The sequence below is a fragment of the Mustela erminea genome, chromosome 2, assembly GCF_009829155.1.
Source record: "Mustela erminea isolate mMusErm1 chromosome 2, mMusErm1.Pri, whole genome shotgun sequence".
Lineage (NCBI taxonomy): Eukaryota > Metazoa > Chordata > Mammalia > Carnivora > Mustelidae > Mustela > Mustela erminea.
In genome coordinates, this window is record NC_045615.1 from 136,831,285 (window position 1) to 136,851,985 (window position 20,701).

Here is a 20,701-nt window from a genome sequence, read left to right on the forward strand (position 1 = left end):
GTGTCCCTCCTTGGTCTCATCTTGTTTCATTTTTCCCTCCCTTCCCCCACAACCAGCTGCCTTGCCTTTCAAATTGCTCAAATGAGAGAAAACATATGATAATTGTTTTTCTCTGATTGACTTATTTTGCTTAGCATAATACCCTCTAGTTCCATCCACATCATTGCAGATAGCGAGATTTCGTGGGGTTTTTTTTTTGATGGTTCAATAGTATTCCATTACACACACACACACACACACACACACACCCCACACACATCTTTATCCACATCTGTTGATAGACATCTAGACTTTTCTTATAGTTTGGCTATTATAGACAATGCTGCTATAAACACTTGGGTGCACGTGCCCCTTTGGATCACTACATTTGTATCTTTAGGGTAAATACCCAGTATTGAAATGCTGGGTCATAGGGTAGCTCTACTTTCAACTTTTTAAGGAACCTCCATACCATTTTCCAGAGTGGCTTCAGCAGCTTGCATTCCCACCAACAGTGTAGGAGGGTTCCCCTTTCTCTGAATCCTCACCAACACCTGTCGTTTCCTGACTGGTTAATTTTAGACTTTCTCACTGGTATAAGGTGGTAACTCGTTGTGATTTTGATTTGTATTTCCCTGATGCCGAGTGATGTGGAGCAATTTTTCATGTGTCTGTTGACCATTTGGATGTCTTCTTTGCAGAAATATCTGTTCATGTCTTCTGCCCATTTCTTGATTGGATTATTTGTTCTTTGAATGTTGAGTTTGGTAAGTTCTTTATAGATTTTGGATATTAACTCTTTTTCTGATATGTCATTTGCAAATATCTTCTCCCATTCTGTCAGTTGTCTTCTGGTTTTGTTGACTGTTTCCTTTGCTGTGCAAAAGCTTTTGATCTTGATAGGGTCCCAATAGTTCATTTTTGCCTGTGCTTCCCTTGCCTTTGGTGATGTGTCTAGGAAGAATTTGCTAGAGCTGAGATTGAAGAAGTTGCTGCCTGTGTTCTCCTCAAGGATTTTGAGAATTCAAAATTCCTGCCTCACATTGAGGTCTTTCATCCATTTGAGTCTCTTTTTGTGTGATATAAGGAAATGGTCCAGTTTCATTCTTCTGCATGTGGCTGTCGAATTTTCCCCAAACCATTTGTTGAAGAGACTGTCTTTTTTGCATTGGACATTGTTTCTTGCTTTGTCAAAAATTAGTTGATCATACAGTTGAGGGCCCATTTCTGGGCTCTCTATTCTGTTCAGTTGATCTATGTGTCTGTTTTTGTGCCAGTATCATTGTCTTGATGATGACAGCTTTGTAATAGAGCTTGAAGTATGGAATTGTGATGCTGCCAACTTTGGTTTTCTTTTTCAATGTACCTCTGGCTATTCGGGGTCTTTTCTGGTTCCATATAAATTTTAGGATTATTTGTTCCATTTCTTTGAAAAAAGTTGATAATATTTTGTTAGGGATTGCATTAAATGTGTAGATTGAAGTAGGTAGCATAGACATTTTCACAATATTTGTTCTTCCAATCCATGAGCATGGAATGTTTTTCCATTTTTTGGTGTCTTCTGCAATTACTTTCACGATACTTTATAGTTTCCTGAGTACATATTCTTTGCCTCTTTGGTTAGGTTTATTCCTAGGTATCTTAGGGTTTTGGGTCCAATTGTAAATGGGATCAACCCGTTACTTTCTCTTTCTTCTTTCTTGTTGTTGGTGTATAGAAATGCAACTGATTTCTGTGCATTGATTTTATATCCTCACACTTTATTGAATTCCTGTATGAGTTCTAGCAGTTTTGGAGTGGAGTCTTTTGGGTTTTCCACATAAAGTATCATATCATCTGCAGAGTGATAGTTTGTCTTCTTCTTTGCCAATTTGATGCCTTTTATTTCTTTCTGTTGTCTGATTGTTGAGGCTAGGACTTTTAGTACTATGCTGAATAGCAGTGGTGATTGTGGACATCCCTACCATATGATGACAGTTTCTAAAAGTGCAGCTCAGCAGTGAATTTTAGAGAAACCATCATAGCCAACAGCATATTATACTTAATTCAGAAGCAAGTTACTCATAAATACCATATTACAAGGAGCACCAGTCTAGGTGTGATATGACTGTTGTATGATACCATCAACAACCAGGATCCAAAGGTTTTCAGTTGGCTATTTTCCTGGGCCACAGTAAAAATGTTTTATTCAGTTCATGTCAACATAGTTAAGTCTAATGAAAATTTATTGATGTCTATACGCTGAATATTGTGAACACACGAAGATGAGTAAAGGATGGGCTACAGCCTCAAAAGCATAAAGTGAGGAGACAGGCAGATGAATAGCTACATCATGACCACAGTAAGTGGAATGTAGTAGAGGCATTAAGAAAGTAACAAAGAGCAGAGTAGCGGGGAGATTAACTTAGCATGGTGTGGGGACTGGGAATGTCCTTGATCATGTAGGTAAGCATGATTTTCATTTCAAGAAGAGAAAAAAGTGTAACCAAAGACTGAAGAATGGGAAAATATAAGAATGTTAAGGAAATAATGAGTAGCTATTTGTGTCTGCAGCAGGATATGCCTGAGTAGGCAGGTAGTCAAGAAGGAAAAGATGTTGGAAAAGTACATTGAGAGAGATTATTGAGAACCTTGTTTGTCAAAAAAAAAGTCTGGAATTCTCTGTTTGTAGGTATAGCAACTATAAGCAATTTTATTCTGTCAAATAGATCGTTCCTGGAATATAAATCAGAAAACCACACCAATGTTGCCCATAGTGACAACGCTCTAAATGAAAGCATCATTTACATTCATGCACAGTTGCAGTGTGGCAAGCCTGCAAATATTTTCAACCACTCTCTTGGAAATTGGGACTTATGATTGCAGTCCAGAGTGTCCTCTTCAAATATTTCAAATATGAAGGACACCGATTACACACATACATGCACACATTTATACCCAGGAAAGGGGGGAGAGAGAGAAACTGTGCTATGAACAGGAAGGATTTTTATGGACTTGTCTTTCATCTTGTGGAAGAAGGGAGCATGACGTAGCAGGTCTATTTATAGAAATCTAAAAATGATTTCTAGTCAGGTAATCTTGCAAAATCAGGGAATGCATATATAACATAATGAATATTTAAATGTAGTAGGAACTTCAGATCCTCCTGAAACTAAGGTATTTCTGCGGCAACATTAGAAGAGGATGGACTCCAAAGGGATGAGAGTTGTTACCATGGCAACTCTCAGGCTGACTCATTCATAGATAACTCCTTAAACTTGTGACATGAGAGAAATCGCTTGAGGATTTTTAACACTGTACCAAAATACACATTGCTCCATGCAGATGAAAAAATACATCAGCATAGTTGTTTTTTTTTTTTTCTTCCTCAGGCTCTCTGTGACATTTTTATACAAGACCTCCCTTGTCCTTCAATCTCTTCCATATTCAGGATGGGCAAATGGCTACAGATGAGGTATGAAGAATTGGGAAGAACTCAAGCTGCTATTCAAAAATAAAATCTGCATTATGTTTGCAGATATTACTTTAGTGGCCATTCTACTTACTGATCTTTATTTCCACTCACATCTGAGCTAGGGTTTCAATTTTCAGTACATGTTTTAAAAACAAATGTGTTAAGCTACAAGTAGTGAAGTAGAAGGACAGGAAAATACACAGTACCTAAAAGTAAAGATAGTAAGACCCTCTCTTTTACTCTTTCTCTCTCCCTTTTCCTCTTTTGTTATTCAAGAAAATGTGTTTCTTATAGAGCAACACTAAGAGAAGTTTCCATCCTTACATTTCTTTTGCTTCAGAAAAAGAACACACAAAAAAACTGATAATAGGGAACTCCACTATAAATGGAGACAGGAACAGATTTTAAAGGACTATTGAAAGCATAGCTGTGGCTCATTAAGGGTTGTGAAGAACATTTTGGGAGTACCTAGGTCACCATTTCTCAAATTATGTTTTGAGAATTAATAGCATAATAATGTCCTTGGAAACATCCAACCAAAAATGTAAATTTCAGGATTGTGTTACTTAGAATCATATTCAGTAGTCCACGTAGTACTGATAATAATTATATACACTGAGTGTGAGAATCATTGATCTAGGCAACCTCCTCATTTTATTAGATGCAGTTGATCACTGTCTGAGAATTTGATTGGCCAAAGATTATCCACAGTTCTAAAACCCACTTCTCCAGATCCTTAGATTCATTCTCATTAGCTAACCAAGTTCTCATGTGAATTTAAAAAAAAAAAAAAAGTCTAGAAAAATTTTATGACAATGTAGAGCTTTGAATATGACTAAATTAATACCTGTTAAATATGCTTAAAAGGAATGTGTTGGAGTGTGACTCCACAATATAATTAGAAATTTGATTGGCTAGGTGGTAAATTATTCAAGGCAATTTCTTTTTCTGGGCCGTTTTTGCTGCTGATGTTTAACTTTGAAACATACACCTTCCTTAGGGGGTGGATAAGGCATAGTAAAAATAAACAAAATAATAATAGTTTAAACAGTGAGTCTTATTTGTCCTTGGCATCTTCTACTTTACATAAGAAAATGGGTTTCTCAGATAAATATTGGAATTTTGTTATCATGGGTTTGGGGGTTTCTCAATAGATTTTGATATTTGGACTATTCCTGGTCTTTAATAGTCCATTTCTTCCCTGAGTGATGGTGAAGGAGCATCCTGGCTGTCAGCCAGTTAGAAAAAGAACGACTGATAGGCACCAAGCTTCTGTCCTATGCCCTTGTTTTGCCTCTATTTATAAATTCACTTTGATAATCTCATTTAATCCTATAACAGAGTTGATGAGGACTCATTTATCTGTGTCCCTGATATCCAATCTGCTGCCTTGTTATCAGCTACAATACTTATACCTCCACTTCAAGCTCTTTGAGTTAATACCCAGCACAAATATAGCAACTTTTCCGTAAATTCTGGTACTCCTCTATTTCTTATTTTCTTCATTTCTCATAATTGCAGCAGCCAACTTAAGTCCATCCCCTCTCTTTCAATGTTTTGTTTCTACTCCTCTGTAGTAACTCCTACTTTGCCCCCACTCAGAGGCCTAGTATATTTCACCTCTGCTACCATTTTAACAGGGCTCTCTGCCTCCAGGTTTACCTCTCCTCTACCATTTATTGTTTCATGCAACAAAAAGTTGTCAGACACCTCCTTGACTGCAGACTCTGTCCTCAGCACTGGAAATAGCAAGATGGATAAGTCCTCATGGAGTTCACAGTCCAGTGCAGGAAATAGAAGAGCACCCAGCCAGCTTTCCTTGCAAAGAAAGGCAGGCTATGATGAGACGGTCCTGAGGGGAGCCATAGGAGAGACCAAACCCAAATTTTCTGGCTTCTGACTCTGATAAAAATATGCATTTGTCTTCCAGTCTGAGGCCTTTGTCAGTAGGGAGTAGCCAGGGGCAAGAGAAAGAAGAGTGAGTATTCTAGGCCAAGACAACTTCACAACAAGAGAAAATACTGTGTGTGTGTGTGTGTGTGTGTGTGTGTGTAACTGAGAGAAGACTGGCTGGGCTGGATGACAGAGTGGAAAAGGAATCAAGTAAAGAAGTGCAGCTAAAGAGATAGAACAGAGGAAGCACACTGTTTGCCCTTAGGCAATTTGTATTTTTATCTTCATAACATGGAGGGGCCATTGAACTTTAACCTTGGGAGCAACAACATCATAACCGCAATTTTAAAAAATGGAAATACCACTTTACCTGCCATTTGTCAAAGGCGTGAAGGGAGAACAAGACAAAAAGCAGAGGACTAGTTAGGAGCCTCTTGCAGTTAATCAGGTGAGAAATGATAAAGGCCAAACTAGATCATAGCAACTAAATGGAATAAAGAGATATTTTTATGAAATAGAAATGCCAGGTTTTATTGTCTTATTTAGTATGGGGTGAGATGGAGAACAAAGTCAAGAAAGATTTCTAGTTTCTGGTTTGATCAACACTGTGGATGATTATTAAGGATCATCCCCCACAGAAAATGGGGGTGGATGGGAGACCAGATTTTAAGTGCGGGTGCGCGTGTTTCTGTGGGGCATTCTATCATCTTGGTGATAGAAGCACAGAAATACCGCATAGTAGCCCCTACCCTCAACAACTGTATGTTCCCTCTCTTCTCCTAGAGTGTTATCATGCATGCACAGTCTAAATTAAGAGATCCTTAACCTCTAGGCACTTGCCATGTTTGCCTTTCATCTTACGGTTACTTAGAAATAATTGCCAGCAAGGAAAACATCGTTGCTACCATAGCTAATGACTAAGAAGGCTTTTACTTGGCACTATTCCTTATAGTTCACATATGAGTGAAACCGTGTAATTGTTTCTCTGCTTGACTTGACTTAGCATAATCCCCTCCAGTTCCAACCACGTTGATTTAAATGGTAGGTATTCATTTTTTCTGAGAATTATAGGGGAAGGGATGGAAAACTGAAGGGGGAGAAATTGGGGAGGGAGATGAACCATGAGCGACTATGGACTCTGGGAAATAAACTGAAGGTTTCAGAGGGGAGTTGGGTGGGGGGGATAAGGTCACCGGGTGACAGGCACTAAGGAGGGCACATTTTGTGATGAACACTGGGTGTTACACGCAACTGGTGAATTATTGGACACTATATCAAAAACTAATGATGTGCTACTGTATAGTGGCTAACTGAATATAATAAAAAAAAAGTGGAAAAAAAAAAAAGAAGGCTTTTACTTGGAAGTAGTAAAATTTGGCAGGCCTTTGAATGTGAAAACAATCCTACCAAAAGAAAATTATTCTACTTTCTATACTCCTTGAGGATTGCTATAGAACAAAAATATTGTCTTTCTCTGAGCTAACACACATCTGAAGAATCACCCAGGGCAGTAATGAACAATTGATTGTATTTAGCATTCCATGGGGATGTCAGCTGCACACAGATAAGAGCATGGCCATGGTGTTCATTACCAGCAACAGCTGATGAAGGCAAGGTCATGGATAAAACATCAGAGAGGACTGAAAAGTCTACATTAGAACTGACTGTTAATGATTAATCGGCATCCATAAAAAAGCAAGTCGCAAGTCAGCCTTAGGCAAGAGATAAAAGCCATGTCCTAGGAGAAAAACCTTTTGTGCTTCTGATACATACTTAGCCATTGCTGGTTTTTGAGTGGAAAGAACTAGGAACTTAAAGTCAGATTCGGGTTCAGACCACAACTCTGATGTTTCTGAGCAGAGTCACTTTTGGCATCTCATAAACTGAGAGTCTCGTTTAAAAAAGGGAATATTAATTCCAGTTTCATAAGGAGGTGAGGTTTAAACAATATAACATACAGAAAGCCCCTACTTAAGTACTGGTCATGCAGCTAAACATTCAGTAATAAGAGACCCATATTATTAAGTATTTAGAGGGGAAAAATTGATAACTTAGCTGAAGAGAATGAAAATATGTATTAGGGGGGCACCTGGGTGGCTCAGATGGTGAGGCATCTACCTTCGGCTCAGGTCATGATCCCAGGGTCCTGGGATCAAGCCTCGCATCAGGCTCCCTGCTCAGCAGGGAGTCCCCTTCTCCCTCTCTCTCTCCCCACTGTCTGCCCTGCTTGTGTTCTCTCACTCTCTCTGCCAAATAAATAAATAAAAATCTTTAAAAAAAAGAAAAAAGAAAAAGAAAATATGTATTAGGAATTGAATTGTCTTATGACATGCTTTAAGCTGTTTGTTTTTTTCTTCTTTAATCAACTACAGTCTTTATTGTTTTCTAGGACTATTACATACATTTTTTAATTCATCATTCCAACAGACTTGATAGTTTTTCTGCCCATCACACAGATAAGGAGATTGAATTTCAAATTTTCTCTAAGATCATCGGATCAGTAAGAAATAAATCCTTAACTAAATTCCAACTGTCCTAGTTCTATTTTTGCCAAAGACTTAGTTGATGGATCGGTTTGTTAGCATGGAGGTTTTATTCCTAGTTGGGTCCAGTCTATATCCTTAATGCAAGTCTGTTTAGCTACGCATGTTTGGTATGACTGACAACTGTGAAACTATATCAGAGGACTATGAAGTTTATCGGAATTATTAGCTTTAGAATTCACAAACAACATTTTCTATACTGCCAAAGAAATTCCTGGAGTTTAGAGGTTTGCTTTGTTTTGTTTTTCTCAGTAAATGGTATAACATTGCCAAGGTCCTTCTCTGCAGCAGCGTCTGCCAAGTCACTTTTTAGCCAGATCCAGTCAAAGACCAACAGAAGTTTGAACAGATGCTCAATGAGTTTGAGCCACTGGAGATGGCCAGTATGGAAATGGATGTAGCTTTTTGGTTCTATAAACTTGAGTTTAAGGCCTGACTTAGTTAATACTTTTTATAAATTTGAATTTAGTTCAATATTTAGAAAATTGTAGTATGAAAGAAGAAGGCTGAAGTTTTATTTTATTTTTTATTATGTTCAGTTAGCCAACATATAGTACATCATTAGTCTATAGTTTTATTTTTATTTACTTTAGCAAGTTGTCATATTAAGCTCTAAAGCATGTAAGGCAAAAGAGTCTGAAATACCAGTATTTGTGATATATCCATCTATCAAAAAGAGGTTTGTTTTTTTTTAAAGATTGTATTTATTTATTTATTTGACAGACAAAGATCTCAAGTAGGCAGAGAGGCAGGCAGAGAGAGAGGAGGAAGCAGGCTCCCTGCTGAGCAGAGAGCCCGATCCCGGGCTTGATCCCAGGACCCTGAGATCATGACCTGAGCCGAAGGCAGAGGCTTTAACCCACTGAGCCACCCAGGCACCCCTCAAAAAGAGTTTTATTACAGTATTATTTTTAGTTGTAAACAAACAAACAAACAAACAAAACAAAAAACAAAAACAAAACAAAAAACCCTGAAATAGCCTCAATAACCATTAATAGAGTAATGATTAACTTCTATACTATAGTATATTGTGTATCCACTAAATAGAATGAGTTATATCTCTACCCACTGATTTGGAGGAATTTCTGTGCTGTCATTAAGAAAAGAAAGATCTGGAGTGCCTGGGTGGCTCAGTCAGTTTAGCACCTGCCTTCAGCTCAGGTCATAATCCTGGGGTCCTGAGATCAAGCCCAGAGTCATCTGTGGGCCAGCTTCTCTCTCTCCTCCGTGCTCGTGCACTCTCTCACTACCTCTCTCTCAAATAAATAAATAAAATCTTAAATAAGAAAAGACAGATTCATAGAAATGAGTAATATAATGCTATTTTTAAAGAACAAAAGTCACATCTGTATGTATATATGCTTCTAGATAATTGTATAAGTATGAACAAACATATAAAAGTTTACCCACCAAGCTGCCAATTGGTTAGTGAAACAAAGTAGGATGGAGGAAAAGGACTTAAACAATAAACAAATGAACAACAAATTAATAAAGAAACAGCTGTGGAGAAAAGGTACTAATTTTCATGACAAAAATGTAGTATATGTAAAATGATCTTTTATTTTTAAAACAGATAGAAAAAGCAGCCACCAAATGTTGATAGTGATTGTCTTTGAACAATCACTATCAAATTAGAACTAAACAAAGCAAGATGGTAGAGAAAAGAGAGGATAGAGTAAGAGAGCAAACATGATAAATATAATATAAATAGAATTTGGCTACCCATTGTCTTTTTTGAGTTCCCCAGGGACTCCCAAAAGACTATGACCCATAGGCTCTCTAGGATGATAATTTGATGGATAATTTGATGGAAATCCATCTTCCTGTTATTTAGTCTGAAAATAAAGCTCCTGAGATTTCCAAAGGATTCCTTCCTGGAAGGGTAAGTGACAGCTCTAAGAGATATTAGAAATACTTGGCTCTTGAGAAAGATATCACTGTATCTTATAAAAATTTCTTCTTTCCACCCTATTAATTTTAAGAGTTTCTAAGATCTCATTCTCCTCCAACAAAACATAATAGAATCTTATTACTGACTCCTCTCTTTTAAGCTCTGTTCACATTACAAGATCATAGTTCACAAGAGAAGACTGGCTTCCTGGGCTAGAAAATGATCACAAAGTTTTTTCCATTTCTTCTAAGTAGCATGTGTTTTAATAGAATCTTGGTTTTCTTATTCTCATATTTTTTCCCAACTTAGATCATGCCATACCTTAGTTTTCTAGAATTGTCATGCATACCACCTAATGGTTACCATTCTGATCATATATTCATAGTTCAACTCAGGATGGCCAGCCAAAACTGCCACATTCTGAATGTTCCACTAGATCCTTCATGCATCTGATTTTATTTCTGCTCTTACTTAAATATTAAAAGAAAATGGAAATACTAATTTTCTAGGAATTTCTGGAACTAAGGAACTTTGAAAAACCCTATTGTGCCATACATATGTATTAGTTAAGTGAGTTTTAAATGTCAGTAATGTTTATGAATTATCCTCCTGATGAATTAATTGCCAATCTTACATTTTACTGGTAACTTTGAATGTTGACTAATTTGTAAATGAGATCAAAAGCTGCACTGAATACAGTCCATTTTTAAAGCTTTGGCATAAATAGCCTTATACTTCCAAAACTGCCAAGTTATTACTATAACTGTCAATGAAATTTCATTTGACCTATTTCAAAATGTTTATTAGTATTTTGAAGATAGTCACTGTTAATTTATTCTTAAAGAGGAAATTTGCTTTAAACTCCATATGCTTTTCTCATTTCCCAGAAATTGATCAGTTACTTATGTTAGTGGGAATTATAAACCCATTAGTCTTGATTAGTTAGAGGAAAAAACTCTGGATTAGTAATTATTTTAGTTAACTGAAAGTCCCCACATATATTACCTAAGGATAATAAGTTTTTCAGAAAATCAGAATGTAATAAGATGATTTTGCAATAATGTACTTAGTACTTACATCCAGTGCCACAAACACACAGCTCTACTTAATTCACATTCAGCTAACGTATTGGAGTACAGCTATCCACTACATACTATGCAGGGACCTAAAAATTAAAAGTAAAGTAAAATAAAAATCCTTTGCCCTTGGGGAGCTCAAAATCTGTGGGACTGGGAAATGATTGCAAGTACTCCAATCAAAGTGGAAGCAGAGTTGTAGGGGCTCAAAGGAGTGAGTGACTAATTGCAGAATTAAATTTCCTAGGGGTTCTGTCTTCTCACCTTACACTGTCTCCATGGCGAACCAGTTCATTCCCACGACTTCATCTATCACTCGTGACTCACACGGCTTTGTTTCTCTCTGAGCCCTGTCTTCCTATATCCTGGCCCATAACTGCATACTTGGCACCTCTATGTGTAAATGCCACCAACACCCACGACACAAACCAGCCCAAATACATTAGTCGTCCTCAGCCCCAGATCCTCCATTCTTAATGTTATCTATCTACTCACTTCCGTCAGAAACCCAGGGGTCCTCCCTGATGCTCTAACTTCACTGCTTCATAGGTTTTTCCTCTTCTCCACCTCCCTTTTCAATGCTGTTTAAGTCAACTCTGACTTAGCTCTCTATTCCCTAGGTTAATGCCAGAGCTTGTTAAACTGATATCCTCCTACTCAATAAGCTTGTTTCCTTGAGTAGGCAGCTGCCAATGAAAACAAGTGGAACTATTCCGAGTTCTCGGTGTTTTTGAAGTGGAGAGAATTTGGTGCTTGATACAGGTGATGGGTGAACTGTGACGACTGCAAAGGACAACAGGGTGGCTTGGGACGAGGCAGTGCTGAGTTCAGCCACTGACATGTGAGTTCCTTGAGGCAGACAAGAAAAATGTATCATTCCACTTTTTCTCTTCAGCAACTGGCATAATACAATTCTTTAAATATAGTAAACAGTCATGCGATGTTGACGCCATGGATCAGTCATTCTAATAACCTAAGATCTTTTTAACCCAGAAGTTTCTAGAAAATTGCCCCCACTTCAGGTCCAACATTTCAATATATCTTACTAGAGAAACAACTCTAATTATTTGAGCTTCTGATTATTCAGATTTTAGAACATAAGACATTTAAATTATCACTGTATGAAACATTAATTTTATCATATCCATTTTAAGAAATTAGATGTTTGGGCCCCTGGGTGGCTCAGTGGGTTAAAGCCTCTGCTTTCAGCTCAGGTCATGATCTCAGGGTCCTGGAATCGAGCCCCGCATCGGGCTCTCTGCTCAGCGGGGAGCCTGTTTCCTCCTCTCTCTCTCTGAGTGCCTCTCTGCCTCCTTGTGATCTCTCTCTCTGTCAAATAAATAAATAAAAATCTTTAAAAAAAAAAAAAAAGAAAGAAAGAAAAGAAATTGGATGTTTTTGTATAGAGAAAAATGTTTTTGCATTTTTTCAAGATTTTATTTATTTATTTATTTGACAGAGAGATAGACAGAACCAGAGAGCACAAATGGAGGGAATGGCAGAGGAAGAGGAAGAAACAGGCTCTGCACTGAGCAGGGAGCCCAATGTGGGGCTCGATCCCAGGACCCTGGGATCATGACCTGAGCCAAGGGCAGATGCTTAAAATCTGAGCTACCTGGGCGTCCCCACAAGTTTTCAAAAAATGCTTTTATATTTTTAAAGACAATAAATCTTTATAGCTTCTACAGTAGGTATGAGATTACAAATGCTGAAATTCTTACATTGTACAGTCTATCCCAAACAATGGTGATGTCATGCAGTTCATTGTATCAGAACCCAAGCGCTTTCTCCAGTTGTCACATCCATGTACTTACGTGTTCATGTGTCACACAGTATGTCTGTGTGATCTTCTGAGGTGCCTCTGTTTTGGTATAGGCCCATCCCTCTCACTGTTTCTGTTCTCCCACAAGGTTGATCAATTCCAGAGTTGTTCAGAACAGAGCACAAGACTGATAAAAAGTCTGACTACACAGATGGATAAACCAAATGGGGCTATTTAGGATGAGACAAAGGTAAAGAAGACTATGTTCTCTGAGGCATAGCATGAGGGTGCAGTTGGCAAAAAAAAAAAACAAAAACAAATAATGAATGAGAACATGGACTTTGGAAACAATGAGAATGCATGTATTTTATTTGTGTATTTGTTTTATTTAAATTCAACTAATTAACATGTAATGTATTATTTGTTTCAGGGGTACAGGTCTATGATTCATCAGTCTTATAGAATAGCCAGTGCTCTTTACAACATACACCCTTCCCAATTTCCATCACCCAGATACCCTATCTCCCCCTCCTCCCCTCCAGCAGCCCTCCAGTTTGTTTCCTGAGATTAAGAAGGCATGTATTTTAAAGCTATTGTAGCAAAACAAAGCTAAGGAGTAAGCACAACAAACTTGTATTAATAGTTAACATAAGAATAGAGGATGTTAACAAGATAAAAATTAGAAATCAACAACAAATCTGGAGATACAATGATGAATTTCCATTGCAGAATGTACTTAACAGTGACACTGATACCAAAACATTCATTTAAACAGGAGGTTGCATTAGAAACAGATGTTGTGTGGTTCATTTCAATTACAACTTAAATTGGTTTATTTATCAGGCCATTTTCCACTAAACTTTGCATGAGATACAAGATGTGTTGGGTTTTTCTTCCTAACCTTATGAGCTATACTATTTATTGCCAGCTTACACACTGATCTCCAGGTGACTTTTCTTCATAATTGTCATTGAGTTGGATAGGGAATTGTCTTGATAGAAGTAAAATACCTTTCCCTTCTCTTTGCTCTTCTGGTTCATAAACAAAGCCAAATGTGTCTCCCTTCTGTTTTTCAGCTATTTAACATCTCTGGGTTTCAGGTTTCTTATAATAGCTCCCTTCTTCACAATCAGAAAGATGGGCCAGATGATTGAGGTTTTGTTGGGTTTCCTTAATATGTGCAATTTGTTCTTAATGAGCTTCTGATATGGATGTTGATCAGCATCATTATTATGGCTTTTTCTAGTCAGCGAACATATAAATGAAAATAACTCAGCATAAAGTGGGATTTATTGTAATGACACGAAGAGAGCTCCTAGGAAGTAGAAGTATCAAACATGTCCACATGTCCACACCTCATGAGAACTAGAAATAAGTAAAGGCCTTCCTGAACTCAGTCATTCATTCTCTAACAATGTCAGACTCTTCGTCTGCTGGTGATTTTTTGCATCTTTCTCTGTTTTCTTTCTTTCTGTGCAGGCTGGCTTCCTCTTTTTATTCATAGTCCCCCCTCTCTCACAACCGCCTAATAGCGGTGTATCGTAGTTCTAGGTCATGACTTCTACATTTAGTCTTTACAGCTCCTGTCTCAGACTCTTTATGCAAGAGCTAATTTCTGGGACAGGGCTCTGATTGGGTCAACTCATTTTTTTGAACCAGGCACAGGTTTATTTCCTGCCTGTGAATCAGCTGCTTTTAAATCAGGTGGCTCCTCTCTGTTCCCAAGGTGGGAGGAGGGCAGGTCATGAGGTATAGAATGTGGCCTTGTTCAGTCAGCAGGGGTTGTCAGCAGGGCAGTTTCCCTCACAGAAGAGACCCGGGCCTGGCAGGCAAGGATGCACGGCTCTACTACAATCAGCTCTTGGAGAAAACTAAACCGGCATGAATATTTGACAGGGAACAGGATCTGTGGTTGGAATGCTTTATAATATTTATTCAAATTTATGAAAGATAAAATAAAAATTTGTGTAGGAACACAGATTCTTTAATACAGACACACACACACACATTCCCTTTTTAAGAATACTTTGAAAAGAAGGGATATGATTGTTCTGAGTGGCTGCAATATTATTAGGTGTTAAAGCAATATTTTTTTTTCTTTAAATTTTTTTATTTTTTATAAACATATGTTTTTATCCCCAGGGGTACAGGTCTGTGAATCACCAGGTTTACACACTTCACAGCACTCACCAAAGCACATACCCTCTCCAATGTCCATAATCCCACCCCCTTCTCCCAAACCCCCTCCCCCCAGCAACCCTCAGTTTGTTTTGTGAGATTAAGAGTCACTTATGGTTTGTCTATTTCATCAAGATCAAAAGCTTTTGCACAGCAAAGGAAACAGTTAACAAAATCAAAAGACAACTGACAGAATGGGAGAAGATATTTGCAAACGACATATCAGATAAAGCAATATTTTATCTCCTCCCTGACAAGTTAGCCTAAGATGTGTGTTGATCATGGATGGAGCTTATAAAAGACTCATTTTTCCACTATAAAGTCTCAGAGCTCATTCTGGTAAGATGAATACCTCAGTAAAACACATAGCTCTTTCTCCCTATTCTAGTGCTAGATCATGGATTTTTATCAAATGATTTCTTATGATAAAGTGGCAAATTATAAACCATCTAATGCCAGAATTCCCTAGGACAAAAGTTTTGCAGAATATGTTAACACCTCAGGTAGACATGTTAATATACATATTTTTCGTGGTAAAGGATTTTGAAGTATTTTACTAATACTGAAAAGAAAAGTATTTTCATCTAAGACAGGGTTTCTTGGCTTTGGCACTATTGACATTTTGAGCCAAGTGATTCTTTGTTGTGGGAGCTGTGCTCTGTCATGCATTACATTGGGAGCAACCCTGACCTCTACCCACAGATGCCAGTAGCCCACACCATTACTCCCAGTTGTGACAATCAAAACTGTCTCTAGACATTGGTAAATGTCCTCTGCGGGCAAAATCGCCCAGGGTTTAAAACCAGTGATTTAACCGTTATTCTCCAAAAGAGTTATTTTTATTTGTAATAAATATTTTCTTATTCCCCTAACATTTTTAGATTTTAAAAAAATACGTCTTTTAGGGGCGCCTGGGTGGCTCAGTGGGTTAAAGCCTCTGCCTTCGGCTCAGGTCATGATCCCAGGGTCCTGGGATCGAGCCCCACATCAGGCTCTCTGCTTAGCAGGGAGCCTGCTTCCTCCTCTCTCTCTGCCTGCCTCTCTGCCTACTTTAGATCTCTGTCTGTCAAATAGATTTTTAAAAATACGTCTTTTTGGAGTATAATTGAGCACTTCTGATTTGGTATCCTCTTTCTTGCTTTTCCTCAATGAATCAAAGTCTCTCATGCCTGAATTAGCTTGACCAATTTCATGAGCCAACTCACACCCGTTAATCTCATTAATTTGTGTCAGTGTCAGAGAATCCCCTATGGTCCGTAGTTTCTAAATATGTCGCTCTTCCTCTCACAGAGTAGCTTACATACTTGAGAAAGCTGGTTGAACAATTGTAAGTACATCTGGAATAAAAATCATTTTAGTGTTCTTGTTCACAGTATCTCTACCTTTAATATCTTTCTGAAAAATCTCCCATCCTTCCTTGAGTGCTTGCGCTTTGGACTAATGAAGAATTAATAGAAAATCTGTTGTATGAGAGAACAAAATACAGCATTTTTAAGGCTTTCTTTTCCATCTAAAAATGTAATACACCAAAACGAGTCATAGATTTTATTACAGCCAGATGTCACTGTTAATATTTCTATTAAGATGCAGTTGAATAATTTATTTAAAAGACAGTAAATAGTTTCTCAAATATGTAAATAATAAATTCTCTCAGAGAGAATTTGCCCGGCTCACTAGGTTGTGAGAACAAAATGTGATAATAGATATGAATAGCTATGAAAACCACAGAGGACAGAGCATTCTCCAGGAGAAAGAGGTTATTGTTATGCGTGCACTACAATACAAATAGTACAAAAGGAGATATGGCTGTATTTTAAGTGTTTCCATAATGTTCATCATTATCATCATTATTATCATTATCTTCAAAAAGTTTTCATTAAGGTTATCAATCTTATATGTCTAGATTTCCATTTATCATGGAATGAGGTCATAGATTAGGATAACAATGCTAGAAATACATAAGAAAAGTTCTGAAGAGTACTTGTGCCACATCACCCATTTCCAAATGTAACACACAAGACAAAATGCTTTTTCACGGAATTACTTCTTCTTGCAAATAGGGTAAATTACTGCTTTAGTTTAGAACCGTGATGTGATTTTTAGTCGATACTTAGTGAAAACAGAGTGGGAGTTGTGTAGAGCAAAGATCTCACTGCATGTGTATAGTTCTCACCCTGCAGGAAACAAAACAGTTTCCAGAGAAGGGAGAAGGTCTACGCACACAGACACACATCCATGGAGACACACACACTTACTTAAACCTATGCAGAGATTACTCATGTTTACGCTCTTTTCTCCTTTTGACTCTCCATTGTTTACTTACCACAAACTCGTGTTTTCATTATAGTACTAAGAGTATTGTTTCGCCATTATAACCCTTTGACTTTATAGGAATAGGTTTTTCTCCATCACACGTTAAAACTCTTTTGAAGAAAAAGTGGAATAAGGATTTTGCCCCCTGGTCTCTTTGTGAGGAAATCCTTTGTGCCACTCGTGAAGATCTGGAAGCTAATGACTATTGGGCACGAATACTGAAACAATGTATTCTGTTGCTGAGTGTGCTCATCACAATGGCAAATTACATTACCACATTAACTTGTCTTTGACTAGTTATTAATTTTCCCACTTTGGTTGAATTACAAATAAGAACTGGACACCAAGACTTGCAATGGATCACAGACTATTTATTTTCATGGTCATTGGGGTCCTTCTGCCTACAAGGTCTTTTTTTCATAACCATCTCTTTTAAAATAGAAATGCTTATGAAAATGAATGTGCACACTCAAAGTGGAAGTATGATATTAATCCTTAAATAACAACAGTTTTGAGGATAATATATTTGTTTAGCATGTTACGGTTTCTAAAGAGGCTTCACCATAATTTTCCCAGGTAATGTTCATAATAAGCCAGTAATGCTATTATTTTTATTTTTTAAATGAGGCATCTGAGATACAGGGGATTAAGTTACTCATGATTACATAGCTCTACATGTGGTAGATCTTAGAATCAATGTATTTGAAATCAAAGGCCCAGAGTCTGCCTCTGAGTTCTGCCCAGAGTTCATTTTTCTTCCGAAAAGATGTTATGTTAAGAAATTGAAGACGATGCAAATGAGAATAGTTGCAGGGGACAAGGGAATTGTATAGAATCCTGTGCATTTTCTTTTTGGTTAAATGTAGGTAAAGTGGAAGGAGCTTTTAGACCTTTTAGGTGTGTGTGATTAATATTATGTGATTGATAGTGAAGAGCTAATGAACAAGAAAGGATGGCTTTGAATTATTGCACAATGCCTTCTGCGTAAACAGTGTAAGTGTTCTCCACTGTAATGGTTAAAGGACACTGGAACTCATTATCCAGAATGAATATTGTCTTATATTTTGGAGTTTTCACAAATGCATATACATCCATATAATGTTCTAAATAAAGTATGGTTTGTCCGGATGTAAGCCATGATGTGATTAGTGTTCTATGCAACAATGGTAGTACACAGACGATGTGCAGGAGTTATCCAGTGTTTTCTTAACTGCTGCTAAAGCATTCACAGTCACCGCTGACAGATAAATTTCCTTGAAAAGAAGAAGTGATTATTTCTGTTTTTATTACATTGGGACTCACATCTTAAAGTCTATGATTTTACTGGTATCATTTTTTAATGGACAATTACACTTTGAATTAATAGAACTCTTTAAAAACAGACAACTAGGGGCGCCTGGGTGGCTCAGTGGGTTAAGCCACTGCCTTCAGCTCAGGTCATGATCTCAGGGTCCTGGGATCGAGTCCCGCATCGGGCTCTCTGCTCTCTCTCTCTCTGCCTGCCTCTCTGCCTACTTGTGATCTCTCTCTTCAAATAAATAAATAAAATCTTTAAAAAAAAAAAAACAGACAACTAAAACTCTTAAGATAATTATTATGGTTCCTCTCTAGTAGCTTCATCTATTTATTGAGCCCAAATATTCCTGTCTCTTACTGCCAGGGGAAATGTGGGTGGGAAAAAGAAAAATACAGACGGCATGTCCTAAGTGTTACCTTTTATAGGAAGTGAGGAAACAAAGTCAAGTACAAACCCAGTTCTGAACTCAAACCAGTTCTTAAAACAAAGCAGGAATGGGATAAGAGAAATAATTGAGCAGTTACACCACTGATTTCAGTGCTCAAGCCAAATAAATATCTCCATCCAAACGTGCTTTATAAACTACTTTTTAGTAGCAGGAGACAAGTTGTAACTTGCTAGAAAGATCCAGATAATGGTAATTGATGACATTTATAAGGCAAACAGCAGTATTCATTCGAAAGACATTTGCAATTTGGAAAACACCCTCTCCTGTTAAGCACATTAATTTTTAGTTATTATTGAGCAAACATTCCCCTCCAAAAAAGTACCATAAATGTAATATCCAGAGGTAGATTTTTGTGGACATGGTTCTCTCAGTACAACTTTCCTTTATGACCTACCCCATGATCATTACCTTAACTTCAAACCTTAAAATTCAGTTCAATGGATTTACCCTACATTGGAGTGAACACTCGTGCTTGCGTTCAATTATTACTCCATTACTTCTAACCTATTGGTTGCCTATATTTGGAGGTGCAAATTTCTGTGTATTCACGTGTAACTTCAGGGATAGCAGGACAGTGGATCTCTGAGAATATATAGTATCACAGACTATCACTTTCATGACAAAAGGCCTTTGATGATGATAATTTAAATTTTTGGTTTTTTGTTTCATTTGTTTCACAGGATTATACACTCACCATGTATTTCCAGCAGTCTTGGAAAGACAAAAGACTTTCTTATTCTGGAATCCCACTAAACCTCACGTTAGACAACAGGGTAGCTGACCAACTCTGGGTGCCAGACACCTATTTTCTGAATGACAAGAAATCATTTGTGCATGGGGTTACCGTGAAAAATCGAATGATCCGACTGCATCCTGATGGAACAGTTCTCTACGGACTCCGGTAAATGACTTTGTGTTGCATGGTTCACTATTATCATTGTTGTTCTTGTTGTTATGTTTTATTATTACTATTATTTTTTTACTTTTGGGAATGGGCAGTGGGAAGAGAAGCAAGTAGGAGAATATATAGACACTTTAATTTCTGTAACAAAATTTTATTAAAGACCAGAAAATCTCTTTTGGAGAAAGAAAATCAATGGAGCTAAATCTAGGCAACTTTGTTCATCAAAGGTAAGTGAACTATTTGCCCTGAACTTCCAATAATAAACAGAGTAATAAGAAAATGTATGTTTGCCAGATTTTATACCCAACTTATTGTAGAAGTTCAATCTTTTTCTAGCTGATTGCTTGATTATTTTAGAGCCACCCAGGTTGAACTGAAATATATTCTAAGTATTGGGTATAGCTACTTAATTATGAAAGAAAATTAGGAAACAATATCTTTAAGAAGTAGAAAAATATTTTGTGGTGACTTTGAGAAGATTCATAGTGTTTTCATTCCCTTAAATCCCTCTCTTAATGTTTGTATTTAAGTTTATGAGCCATATTGTTTGTGTTTCATGTAAGGCAAGGGTTGAGGTTCAATTTTTCCCATATGAATATGCAGTTGTATAATTTACTGAAGAGATTCTTTTTTTCTCACCAGATTGTTTTGGTACTTTTGCCTGGATAAGTGGAAGTCTGGTTCTAAGCTCTACTCTGTTCCATTGTTGTATGTGTCTATCCACAAACAGTATCACAGTATTTTAATTATAATAACTATATGGAATAACTATATGGTAAATCATAAAGTCATGGAAATCCTTCAACTTTGTACTTATTGTTTAATATTGCTATGGATATTCTAGGACTTGTGCTTCTTCCTATAGCATTTAGAATCAACTCTGTTGATTTCTACCCAAAAAGTCTGCTGAAATTGTAGTTGAGATTGCCTTGACTCTATAGATCAACTTGGGGAGAATGAATA

General features: G+C 37.2%; 1 protein-coding gene across 2 annotated transcripts in view; it reads left to right on the forward strand.

Moving 5' to 3' along the window:
* GABRB1 (gamma-aminobutyric acid type A receptor subunit beta1) overlaps positions 1 to 20,701 on the forward strand; it is a 393,971-nt gene that overhangs the window by 110,978 nt on the left and 262,292 nt on the right. For both annotated transcript variants that reach the window (XM_032334222.1, XM_032334220.1), the window contains exon 4: positions 19,515 to 19,735. In XM_032334222.1, coding sequence (XP_032190113.1) covers positions 19,515 to 19,735 — 221 coding nt within the window. The remainder of the gene's footprint in view (positions 1 to 19,514; positions 19,736 to 20,701) is intronic.